The sequence below is a fragment of the Falco biarmicus genome, chromosome 9 (assembly GCF_023638135.1).
Source record: "Falco biarmicus isolate bFalBia1 chromosome 9, bFalBia1.pri, whole genome shotgun sequence".
NCBI lineage: Eukaryota > Metazoa > Chordata > Aves > Falconiformes > Falconidae > Falco > Falco biarmicus.
In genome coordinates, this window is record NC_079296.1 from 29,771,167 (window position 1) to 29,784,688 (window position 13,522).

Consider the following 13,522-nt stretch of genomic DNA (forward strand, 5'->3'; position numbering starts at 1 on the left):
CAGAAGCATCAATATTCTTTCAGATGCATCTTTTATTAAGTTATGAAATTACAAGCTAAGCTTAAGTGCACCAGAAGCTTTCAATAGGTTAAGCTCCAGTTTGTGTAACATCTCCCCTTTCTGAATGGAATCAAGCAAAACAGCTAGTTTAATCTAAAATGTTTGTATTATTTATTTGATTCTCTACAATAGAAATATTTTGTGGTATATTTTCAAATTGTGTAATTTAGTAATCTAAAAGCAGTATTAACCACGATTCCGTTATCTTTTTAGAATTTGTATTTTATTCAGATGTCCTTTACATACATAATAATACTTTACATAATAATAGAAGTCCTGTCCTTGGTAGAACAAAAACCATAACCTCGTCTGTGAAGCCCCTCTCCACAATATTAGTCAAAAGGCCTTAGTCCTTTTCCAGTGGTAAGGCAGACACGTATTGTTAATGGGAAACCTGCACGTAAAATTGAAATTGCTGAAGACAACTTATATACCTAATGTCAGGTAACTCAAGAGGACTGAGATTTATCCCTGAGATAAATTAGTAAAAAGTCTGATCCTTGCTCAGGCTGTTTTATGTCATAATGACCCTAGTAAGCTCCAAACCAAGATGCCAACAACTGGACTAGCTATGCCTAGTGCAAAGATGGTGTGGTCTCAGGCCACTGAATGGCCCTACAGCAGAAACCCTGGTGCTGTGGCACTGGGGCAAATGTAAAGATGGTTGGAGATCCTTCGTGTTTTGATGGTGGTTAGGCACCAGGTACTTCTTTCAAGCACCAGATGGTTGTGTACATTGAAGAACCAAGTTTCAGCATTCATATACATAAAATATGACAGAAATTGTTTCATTGACTGAGTAGCTTTTTTGGTTTAGAACAGAAACAAATGTGCGTACTTGGGGATGGTTGGGGGTTTTCTTTCTGAAAAAAACATTCTCACAGAAGAATGATCGTGTATAGGTTACCTTGTGCCATTAATTCAGCCAGTGCATTGCTGACTTAGTCGCTTGGGGCTTCTATACAGAAACTTTTGAAAGAGAAACAAAACAAAACAAAAAGTCATCAGGGATTCTAAAGCAGCTGCAACTTGAACTTTAGGAGGTTTTCAGTGTACACTGAAACAAAGGAGGGTGATTTCTTGTATTTATGGGATAAAGAGGACTAATCCTATTGAGAGTAGGTCTGTTTTCTGTACTGCATTTTTTTTGTTGATGCAATGTAGCCTATCCTATTATAACATCCCCTCTGGCATAGATGTTAAAAGGTGGGTGAGGTGGAATAAGACATCATCATTGCAAGACGCTTCATATTTCCAGTTGATTGCCAACAATTTTCTCATTAAATGTCATTTGTTTTGCTAAGAATTTAATGAAGAAAGCAGGACAGAAGGGTTCTAGCCTAGCAGCTGTAGTTAGGTTACCATTGCTCTACCAGTCATTTTATTAATTGTGCCCTGTCCGTAAGATCTAGAATGCCTAGTTTGCTTATGATGTACCGATAGTGCAGTGTGTCTTTGAATTTGCACATCTATAGATTATTTTCAGGTAAGGTCAATCCATACTCTTTTTAACATTCAAACAAACACTTAATGCAGCCATAGTCTTAAATTTCATTAAAAAGTAAGTTATCCTTTATCCTTCAATTTAATTTAATAAATGCAGTTGAAAGTTTGTATTATATTTTGTGCCGATAGCTTATGCTGTAAGTTCTGTTTAACTATCCTATAAACTATCTAAGTTGTCTTCAAGAGAATCACAGAATATTATAATCTGTGCTTAGTGAGCTTAGTATCTATGCACCTTGGAAAAATACAGAATGAATGCTCAGAAACACGTAAGAATCTTTTCATTTTTTTTTTAATGGTTTCTCTCCTGTCTCCCTGGAGAACTTGTAGCACAATGTTCTCTATTTATAGTAGAAAATTCTTTCTTGTTAATCCCTCTTTCTTTTGCTCTCTGTTTTAATGAAAAACTGCTCATAGTTCCCCAACTGCGCTCTCACAGAGTTTGGTATGTTCTACTGTTATTAAATTTATCTCCTGGTGGCAAATCATGTCACCTCCATTCTTTCCGAGTGGTCAAAAATCTCCTTTTATTAGCAGTATTGATCACATTCACATTCCATGAGATGATTTTATAAGTAATTTTTAATAGAAGCCTTCAAAACTATTTCATGGCTACTGTTTTAGAGGAGTCTTTTTCTCATTTTATTTTTGTATATAAAATCTCATTTTAAGATGTTCTTCAGACTTTCCAAGCATTGTTTCACATGGGTGGAAATAAAAACCAAAACAAAAATCACCACCACCACCAAAACTTGTTTTGTTTTATCATATAAAAAAATTGTGTTGCTTTCAATATTTATAGCTACATTTTCCAGCTTTGGATGAGCATTGTTTTCCTTTGTTTAAATCAGCAGTCGCACTAAGTGTAAATAAATGTATTTGCAGATCTAGCTGATAGAAGTTTCTGAGCCCAGGGTCTTAGCATTAAGCTGTGTACTGGTTGTTGGAGAGCCAGAAATGCAGCATCAAATCCTGTGCAGGGCTTCAGGACATCATTGAGAAAAAAGCCATTTAACAAAACTCTGTCATTTGCCCTTTTCACTTTATAGTGGGAGAAAACCTGGTGAGCTTTCAAAAGGTTTTGATGCAGTTCTGTCACCACGTTAGAAGAAGAGATGGAGTTGATTCATCTGCCTCTGGGAGTCATCCCAAACCAGAATACTGCTAACACTTTCTTGACTTGTGTATGGGATTCACAGTGCTGCTTCTCAGAAGTAACTTCTGGGTTTGAAATCCAGTTGCTCAGCTGTTCACAGTTTTCTCAGGGAACTGAGGAACACACCTTGCTTAAAGTACTGGCAATATGCTGCTCCAATTATAAAGGAGTAACCAAAGCAAAATAAAAGATAACCAAAAACAGGCTTTCAAAACTAAAACCGAAGAACTAATCTTGCCATTGCCTGTTTATTATCTTAACTGGTAAAGATGATACAACCACTCCATAAATGACTTAGTTTTAAACAAAAAAACCCCAAACACCCAAACCCAAACAAACAAAAAAATTGAGCAATTGCACTAAACCTAAACAGTTATATTTGCAAGTCCTGTCATTATAGATTGTTGCAACTGAGGTCTTACTTTTAATAGCAACTTTAAATTTAGACTTGATTTTAAGCAAAACTTTTATAGGCATAGCCATCTACAAAAGTGTGGATGTCAGCATACTCCTTTATTTGACATATTAACAGGTTGTCAGATTCTTGTGTGTTGGATTAGGAGAGCTGTTCAGTGGAGGCTTTTAGAAGTTGGTTTGGCAGTAAAAATGCTATTTTTAGGGAATTGTACTTTGATATTTATACATGGCAGGGCACATGCTTTCTTGCTTCCTCCTGAAGTGCCTCATGGCCTGGGGCCTGAAGACTGCATTTGACATACCCCATGTGATGCCACCTTTAAGCTCAGTGCATCTTGAATTTTTTCTTTTTGCCATTCTTATTTACACCTTTCTGAACTGCCGTGTTTTGAGACTGCTTTCTCCCAGAGGAAACTGGCAATGGGAATGTCATCCACCTTTAAGTTGCTCCAGTATATCCAGCCTATTTTTACTCTCTAAAAACCTCCAGCAACTGACCAGTTCACTTTAAATCAAATGTCTTACTTGAATCATTTCTCAAGATCAGTGAAGAAAGTTTCAAATTGAGCCCAAATTAGAACATAGACTTCATCAAGTATCTTTAACCTCCTGGCTGGCAAAAGCATGCTTTTCCAATACAATATGCCTTAACAAGAGTTTGTACGTAGATCCCATTGCATCTATGAGGATGTGTGCTAAACGAACAAGGTAGATAGATCGCATCGTAAACACACTTCACAGTAAATGTTAGACTTTTCCTCTTTACTGTTTCAAAAAGTAGAATCCAGGTGGTGGCAGAACAAAAAGTAGGGGCAGGAGGAAGTAGGGGAGTGCTCTGAATCGCAGTGGTGATCAAGATATTTAAAGGAGGATCAAAAATGATGAATATTCTTCAGATGTGCGGCTTTAAGAGATGAATTACGTAAAAAATCATATGTTTGCTGGACTTCTAGATAAAATAATCAGATTATTTTATTATTTTCTTTGTAAAAGAGGCAAATAAACTTTGTTTATTTATCAGGGTTGTTTATTTATCAGGGTTGATAAATTTGTAAGCTGAATTTAAGGTGATTGTGAATAGAGTAAAGCAATTGCTTTGTTCCAAATTCAAATTAATTTCATTTGTTTCTGAGAATTTAGACTATCCTGTAGGCATATTCTGTTATAAACACTCTTACAGTATACATTATGGGAGTATTGTAAAAACCATAGCCACAAACTTAGTGTAAGACGGAAGTTAAAATACTGATTTAAATATTTTTTGATTCTAAGACAGACATGAGTTCAGTTTTGTGGATGAATATAATTTTATCTGCATTCTAATAATATTTTAGAATTCTGACGATTGCACATGACTTTTTTTCTAGGATGCAAGGCATGCTGCAGAAGGAGAAATATATACAAAACTTAACCAAAAAATAGATGAATTTATTCAAATTGCTGATTATGATTGGACAATGTCTGAATCGGATGGAAGAGCCAGTGGATATTTAATGGACCTTATTAACTTTTTAAGAAGCACGTTTCAAGTTTTTACTCATTTACCTGTAAGTGTTCAAAATTAAGTTTAATTTCAAACTATTGGAGCATCATTTTATCCTTAAGTACTAAGATTTTGAAGATAGATGTTATTTTTGCACTGTGCACATGCTGGCAGATGTACTTTTTAGTACAGATGTATTTTCAGATGTGTTTCAGTATGTTGATGATGCTCACCCACGGTAATACTTAGAATACCTTCAAATACTTTAGTAATACTGTTAACAACAGCTAATTTACAAATAGTGTAAGAACTCATGCAGTTTTTTAGAGCATCAGATAGCCTCTTTAATTAACCATATTGCTTCTGCGTGCACATGTATTCGTTCAAATAGCGCAGAATTCATGCAAATCCTGCAGCTGTGCATAAGAATATGGAGTTACTGGATGTTCCAAGGTTTTTTTTTAGCTAAATAATTTTGATTGTAATTCTGAGCTTCATGGGAATGAATCCTTGTTCATATTCAAATATATCCTGTGTTAGTTTGTCCCTGGTAAAAGGGAACTGTAAACCTGTTTTATGTACCAATTGTTACATTCCGTTGTTTGATTTCCCTCTGCTTTAAGACAAAAAAAACTATTTCTAGTTTGATTTATAGTAGTTTATAGCTTTATGTCTGGAGTAACTTTCAAGCTACATCAGCTTTTCATCAGTTTGTCCTTGGTTACTACTGTCACAATGGTGTCCAAGTGCTTTACCCACATCTGATGCCTATAAAGAATAAGTCCTCAGTACATAGAATGTTTTGCGGCTCCAGACTGGAAGTAAAAGATAATCTATTTACATGCACAACAAGGTGTTGAAATTTCTGGTATAGTGGACTTGCCCGGTGTTCCAAATGTGAAGAGGCTGGGGTTCTTCAGTCTCCTTTTTTCTACTGACTCAAAGACATAACCCATTCAAAATGTATCACTTAATATTGATGTGAATGTGGTGTATGAGGAGGTATGTTTCAGTGAATAGGTTTTGATAAAGAATAGCACATTTGTTAGATAGTTAAATTCATTGTAACAACATAAAATCAGCGTAAACAAACGGCACTGCTTCTCAATGGTCATACGCAGCTAAGGGATGTGCAGCTTCTAGAGAAGGATGTACAGAAGTCTGTTGTGAGTGTGTGTGGTGATACAGCTGTTCAGAAATGAGCCACAGACAGAATGATGTAATGTATTAAGAGGGATGGAAAGAAGCAGCTGTGGCATTAGGACTTGAAAAGTGGGAAAGGAATAGAAATATGTGCGTGGGGGCACAAGTCAACCTTTGGAGAAAGCTAGTACCTGTGAAGAGGTTGTTCTGTAATTTCAAGCTCTGGTCAGGTACCAGGCAGGGTGTAGAACTATATGAACAACTGGTCTGGTCTGGCAAGAGGATTCTTGTAAATTTTGATCTATCCTACATATTGCTCCCTATTCTGGTTTGGCCAATTGTAGAAATGTACAGTCCTATGAATGCTGTTGTGCGTGAGATGTGGAGTTTACATGGAAATGTGTATACAGTTTCATTACAGTGATTCTTGTTAAGATTTGTAACAGTAAGTTATTTTCATTAAGAGAAGATTTATAGTGAAAGCATTTTCAAAGATAAGCCCAGAACTAGGTTCCATAACTTATTAAAATACTAAGTGCTTTGGAGTGCTAAACTAAGCTAGATTCTCACATGCCATAGTTAAATTTGGAGTAGTTTTAGTATTCATTTTCAATTATGAATTATTCCATTATTGTCACAGTGTCATTTCCATAATAATTTTTGTATGGCTGGCAGAAACATTCCACTGCTGAAGACAGTTTCTCTGAACTTTTTCTGTAATTAGAAATCAAAGAACAAAAGTTCTAGCCTCTGGCCATAATTCTAGTAAGGAAAAGAGCAGGACAGGTAGAGGAATCGTTTCTCTTCCTACCTTTGCACATCTGATCACGTTGGAGGGCACTGTGCAAAGGCTAGAGCACTAGTCAGCCGCACTAATTCTCCATAGCCTCGTTCAAAGGTCAGTGACTTTGATATTGTTTCAAACTTGAGTCTTCTTGCAGAAATGTTTTATGTTCTTTAGCAATTTCTGTTGCTGTCATTGGGTTTCTGTCATTAGAGTCTTGTTCTATTTTAGCTGTATGTTTAAGCTGTGTAAATGAACAGGAATGTATTTCCTTGTGTGCATCCGTGTGGGGCTATATTGAAGTGTTTCTGTACCAGTGTAGACATAACTTTTAAAAAATGCATCTTATGTTACATACATGTTTTAATGTTCCAATAAAAGTAATGCAAATTGTGTAGAGATCTAAATCAGGTAGACAGTGATTTCTGTTTCACTGAAACTACACACTTCGTGGCACAACTTAGCTGGGGTATGATACCTCCATTGAATCACTGGAAATGTCTTGCGTCTCTGAAGCTTTTTTTTTCCTCTCAAGTTTTATATCTTAGTTTTCTCCTCTCTGTGTGTTTACTGTACTGAAAAAGTGGTTTTGGAAAAGAAAATATCTTTATTCCACTCTGCAGTTATATTACCATTAGATTTATGTTAAAATGCACTAATGGATCATGTTATATTTAGATTCTTACTATCCTGAGCCATTCTAAGTCTTGCTTGAACAAAGTATGTTAATGAGGTACAGATAGCCTCTGTAAGCCACATGGTAAACATGGCATTTACTTTTTGATCAAAGCGTTTTGGAATATATTATTTCTTACCATGAAAACTTTCTGGAAAGGCATACAAACAAATGCTTCATCATTTGAAGTTTGCTACTTTGATATTTTGGCATACAGTTCCTTATTATAGAAAAACATTTTACTGACAAATTAGTACTATTTAAATTATAATCTCTTTGGTATGCCTCAACAAAAAACTATATAAGTTCAGAGGTTTAAAAAAAATAATTTAAGGAATTATGTAACTATAATTGTTCTTTTTGGAAGTTTTTCCTTACCTTTTATTGCTACCAATTTTTTATTCTTTTTTTTTTTTGATGTTGACAGTACATCTTAATTTTTTTGTTTTGATTGCCTTACTGGTTTCCTTCTCAGAATAACAACAATGACCATGCAGCTATGTCGGTAAGTAAATGCAAGATGAAGAAAAAGCATGTGAACTGAAAAACTATGAACTGCCTGCAGGCTTATTGCTTCAATTTTTAAGTAATTTAATTAAAAGAGCCTTCTGTTTTGCTGATGACTTGCTATGTACCTTGTGTGGTTGCATGCAGGGATCAGGTTATTGACTAACATTGGGCTTTCATACACTGGGACAGCAGGAGCCTTAAAAACCTTGCAGAAGGTTGGTAAGGTGTGCCTTGCATCCCAAGTGAGATAATTTAGAGGAGACTATGAGATCTTTTGGAAGAGAGGTCAGATATCAAAATGCAGCTATGAGGCATGCATACAGAATAAGAGTAGAATGATAAAATAGAATAAGGAATCAGTGAAAGTTCCATCATTTCTCTGTTGCATCTGCCTGGGGTCAAGGGGAATGTATGTGCTAAATTTATGTATATTTTTTTTAAGAAGATGATGGATTGCATTTAAGAATTCTTCCATGCCCTGATTATTTTCAGGTCATCAGTTTTTGTATAAGGAGTTTATTTTGATTTGGCATAAGCATTTCCATGATAATTAAAGTGTTAATATTATGCTGTTGAGTGGCTTCTGAATACTGAATTTCTGAACTTACTTTTACTAATTTTTTCCAATAATATGGTTGCATCTTGTTCATTTAAGCAGTGTACAGCAGCAAATACATACTGTGCTTTTCACTGTTCTAAGTGAACAAATGCGTAAGGCACGTAAGAGTACACAGTGTGGGAATAACCTCATTCCTTGCTACATTCTGGAAGGCAATTGGCTGAGTAGTAGCTCTGTGGATCTGGAGAGAAGATCTAGCAGTGGACTTTCAGGTTGTTAGGAGCCTAGAGCACATGAGTCACAAATGGAGGTTTAGGAAGATGGATTATTTAGTCTGTTAAAGAGGAGGCTGGGGAGAGATCTAGTGGCAGCCTACAGCCTCTTGATGAACAGACACAAAGGTGATGAAGCCAAACTCTTCTTGGTAGGACTGACAAATTCACGTGTGGCTATGGTCACAGGTAGAAGCTTGGGAGGTGAAGCTTTGACGCTATGGAAGAAGTTTGCCCAAAGAGAGTAGTGTGGTGTTGGAGGAGTTTACCCAGAAAGGCTGTTGAATTCCCATCCTTGGTTGTTTTAAAGGCTCAGCCAGAAAAAAGGACAATGGACTTGAACTACTGTTGGTGATAGTCCTACTCCAAGTGGGAGGTTGGACTAGATGACACTGGTGGTTCATTCCAATGAACACCTCCATGATTTCAATACTCAGCCTCATGTTGAACTATCAAGCTAATAGAATATTATGAGCACTACAAGTATTGAATATTTTGTGTTCATAACTTCTGGTTAATGTTGAGCTGGTGTCAGTGTGCTGGTTGTGTCCTGACCAAGCCCTAGCAGAATTTCAGCAATGCAGAGCACAGACTGCATTTGCTTTTGGAAGGTTATAATTTGAGTCATGGAATTTTTAACGGTTTTGTTTTCTACAGTTATAACAAGTTATACAGTCTTTTGAGTTTATTTCTCTTTTCAGGTTCTTTTACATCCCCATTTAAGTTCATATTGCAGTTTATAGTGCCATTAGATACTTCAAATGAAAAAGCAAATTAAAACTTTATTATACAGCCATTAATCTCATTAAATCAATTGGGTGATCAAATGTGCTATTAAGGACCTGTATTTTTGAGGTTTTATTTTGAACAGTTAAAGAAATAATTTACCTTATATTTTCAGCTGAGTTAATTTGAAATTATAGAGGGTGCATCTATATATATATATATATATAAAAGTGTTTTAATCTAGGTTTAGAATTAACTGAAGTTTTATTCCAGATAGGTGCTTTACCAGTAAAAAGTTAGTGTTGGAGTACTCTTTGGAAAAGAATGACTATTGACAATTAATACAAATTACTTTCAAGTAGGTATTTTTTATTATTTTGGTAGAATTCAGGGCCACAACTGGAAGTAAAATTGATTCTTAAAAATTGCATTGGTGTTTTTTAGTGTACTTACATTTTAGCAGTAGTTCAGAAGTTGGGTTTTAGGCCTGATGTTAAGTAATAGAATACTTCAGTTATTATGACTGCTAAAATCTGTGTGTTCAGTTTCTTTGCATTTTCAGAAAGTTTTTCATTATGTCATTTCATATTGTTAAATTAATTCTTCAGCTTAACTTCTTAGGTTTAACAGATAAGTTTTGTTATTTCCTTTTATGCTGAGGACGGCAGTTTGTGTTATTTTATTGTGTCTGTGATTGGCAGCAAAAGCCTAATTTCACAGCTTGCAGTGAGGGTGCAGGGGTGGTGGTTTTCTGCAGCTATATTCAAAACCTGTCAATCAGCAGCCTCCACAGGCTACTCAGAGAATGGGTTTTCTTACTGATTTCTCCAAATGCTGCTTCATGCTGTCTTTGATTGGCACAGCCTGGCAGGGAGGATGGATGAATCTGTCACTGGCCAGTTAATTGTGTTGCTGGTCTCAGCCTGACATCAGGTCTTTGACTCCTAAGTGGCTCAATACAAAACAAATTAGCAGATTGTAGTCATATTTCTCATTCTGTATGCTTTGACTTTGTTGAATGCAGTCCATAAATCATATTGACTGACACCGTAGTGAACGATGAAAGCTGCTTTTGAGAGCTAGCATAGGTCTTAGAAAGCGGTACTGCCAAGGTGCCATAGAAGGATGCATATGGCTGACCCTTTGGGAATTTCCTAGGAGCCGAATGTCTCTTTACTGCAATTGTTCTTGGGAGAAAAGCTTTTGGGTCCTATAAAAAAGGATTTAATATGTCAGCAGATTCTCTTTACAAGCTCCTTTGAAATATAAGAAGTTTGTCTAAGGGTTTTCTCTTTTTGCAAACTTGTATTTCAGCAAAATGTGAAAGCTGGGTGAAAAAACAGTTGGCTTTAACACTGTTAGCAGGTGTTTTTGCTTGTAGAATAGGGTCCTTGTTTCTTAAACTTTGCATTGGTTTAGTGGAAGAATAGGTTTTGTAGATAGCAGCAATTAGCATAGGCACAGCAGAGATAATAGTAGTGTCTCTGAATGGAAGGCAACTGGAGGGAATGTGAGAAACCTGCTGCATCTCTGCATGCTATTGAATATAGGCATTTAATTGCTAGATACAGTAACCACAGCCACCTCCCCCTTAAAAAATAACCATGTAATTTAAAAAACCCCAAACTGACAAATAATAAATATCAAGAATTAGATTTCTTTAATTCTGGAAAAGAAATATGTTATTGCTATGTTCATGAATCCTTAAGTTTCCTCTTCAAAATATTTTATGAAAAAATGGTAAGGAACTACTTAGTGGATGGCAGAAATCTAGAGATCGATTTTTAAACAGATCTCATTTGTCAAACATGAATTTGAATTTCATTCTTTTCTGAATATCGTACATCCAATGTATTTTGAACTGGGAAGCACTGAATTTTGGAGAGGATAACAGTAAAGCTCACATTTCTCTCAGTTAAAATTCAGCATTTTGATTGATATACATAGCTTCGTTTTTTCTCTAGATTTAAGAAAATGGAGTGATTGCATTGAGTAAGTATAAACTGTGTACAGAAAACTTCTATTATTTGCTGATATGTCATGTGAACAATAAGCCTGTAGTTCAAGTTACATAGTTGGAAATAGTTTAAATGTTAGGATGTTTCCATTTTATGAAATTTAAAAATAAACATTAAACATACATGTATCGATACTTATTTAAAGTTCAAGTGGCTTTTATCATGTCATTTCTGTATTGTAACCATTATCTTGTGCTCCAGTACTATTGATATTTGCCAGATCATAACAATTAATTACAGATGCTTGTTAGAAATACAAAATTCTGTTTTTTATTTTAAATAAGAGGAGTACACATTGTTTGCATATAAACTAAGCTGAATGTTAACATTTTTCTTGATAACCAGTTAATCTGGTTGAACTTTTATTACATTGCAGTGGCAGCATAAATAGGACATGGAGCTGATTTGATGGAGTAGTACATTAAACAGATGCACTAGTTGTTCCATTAAATCAAAATGACATTTCCATTAAATATTTCAGACCTACTACACTGCAATTAAATGAATTGTGGCACGTTGATTCCCCTTCTCACCTCCTTTTTTCCTTCTTTTTTCTTTTTCTTTCTCTCCCACCCACTGCCGCCCCCCCCCCCCCCTTCATACTGATATTGTTCTGCTTGGGGAATAGAGCTGCATGTCTCCCAGTGTAATTGCCGTTGGGTTTGGGAGACTTTTAAGCATGCTGTTCTTGCATTGTTTCTTACATTCCTTGTTGTCAGTTCATCTATTTTGGTCAAAAGTGTTATCTGTTTCTCTGAGATTTTCAATTAAGAAACTGACATCTCATTTTAGACATAAAGCTCCTAACAGTTCAGGGTGTCCTAATGCTAAAGAGGTATTAGCAAAAGCCACTTAATGTTTCAGTGTGACGTAAGGAGAGTGAACACTTTCCATTGTCTTGTCTACATTTTAATTATGATTTAACAAAAAATGAATTTTTGAAGTACAACATGAAATGTCAATGCTATGAGCAAGTTGTCTTATTAAGGGCAAGATCTGGCTCTTCAGATCTTGGAGCAGAACTTTCCAAACTTTTTGGGACAGTGAACTGCTGTCTGTCCTTATCATTTTTCATTGCTTGTATGTGTTTCTGTGAGTCAACAGTGACTTGATCAACCTCACTTTGCAGAAAACAGCTGGGGAACCATTGCTTTAGAGAAATAGGTGTCATCACTTTACTGATGGATATATGTAAAACAATAGGGGTGTGTGCTTCAGCAGGTGTATTACATAATTACGATTTCTTTTGTGTAAGCGTGTTAATAGTTACCTTTGTTTCAATACATATTGTAACATAGACATCAGTTGAAAAGCATGGTTTAAGTACATGAAACTTCAGAGATTCATATAATTGCATTTGAAAGCCAAGATCACTCTGCTCTAAAAGATTGCAGAGCTATGAATAGAATGGTGCCATCTGATCAAGTATCTGGTCTTAATTGATTTTCTTAATTTTAAGGCAGAATTTCCACATCTTTCATTTTTTCTGTACTAAATTTTTAATAGCTTATCAAATTAATGTCTGATTTTGTGCTTTGTTTTTTGTTCTCATGTTTGGAAAGTAATTTGTCTCGATTACATACACAATGTAAAAAGAAATGCTACTAACTAAACTGGTTGGAAAATTATTTCTATTTTCTACAGCAGAGGGCTGTATTTCATTTTGTAAGTAGTTGATTACTGACAGCACTAATTTATTAAACACCTGAAAAGATGATGGATAAGCATAAATATTTTAAATAATTTAGCTACAAGCTTTGAGATGGAATTCAAGCAATTAAAGTGCCAATAATTAGTACAAGCTGTTATGAGAAATGCCCCAACTGAAAGCACTGGTTTTGGTGTGTATAAACTGTGGAGGTTTTTTTTACTGACTGTTGTTAAAAACATGCAGCATGTTGATTTTTATTGCATTCTTGCTTTCATTCTATTTGGGTTAAACAAATTAAAATACATAAATCCACAAAGCTATTGAGCAACTTACATTGTTATTATTTTGGAAGTGTCCTTGTGTCCCTGGAGACTGTTAGATTTCTGGAAGAAATATCAATAGTTGCTTTAACATGTATTCAATTTAGTACCCTGATTGATTTAATAGAAACCAAGCTAACAGGTCAAAGGAATAACAGCAAGTGTGATCTTTCTCCTTCTAAGTCCTGCATCATTAAGTCTTCGAATGTATATTAAAATCAAATCCAATAAGCAATTACTT

At 35.3% G+C, this 13,522-nt stretch overlaps 1 protein-coding gene across 10 annotated transcripts in view; it reads left to right on the top strand.

Annotated features, from left to right (window-relative positions):
* Positions 1-13,522, top strand: part of EXOC6 (exocyst complex component 6) — a 96,018-nt gene that overhangs the window by 48,236 nt on the left and 34,260 nt on the right. For 6 of the 10 annotated variants that reach the window (XM_056353062.1, XM_056353069.1, XM_056353063.1 and 3 more), the window contains exons 18-19: positions 4,507-4,686; positions 7,701-7,730. In XM_056353062.1, coding sequence (XP_056209037.1) covers positions 4,507-4,686; positions 7,701-7,730 — 210 coding nt within the window. The remainder of the gene's footprint in view (positions 1-4,506; positions 4,687-7,700; positions 7,731-13,522) is intronic. The other 4 variants (XM_056353064.1, XM_056353065.1, XM_056353071.1 and 1 more) reach the window with 1 other exon arrangement.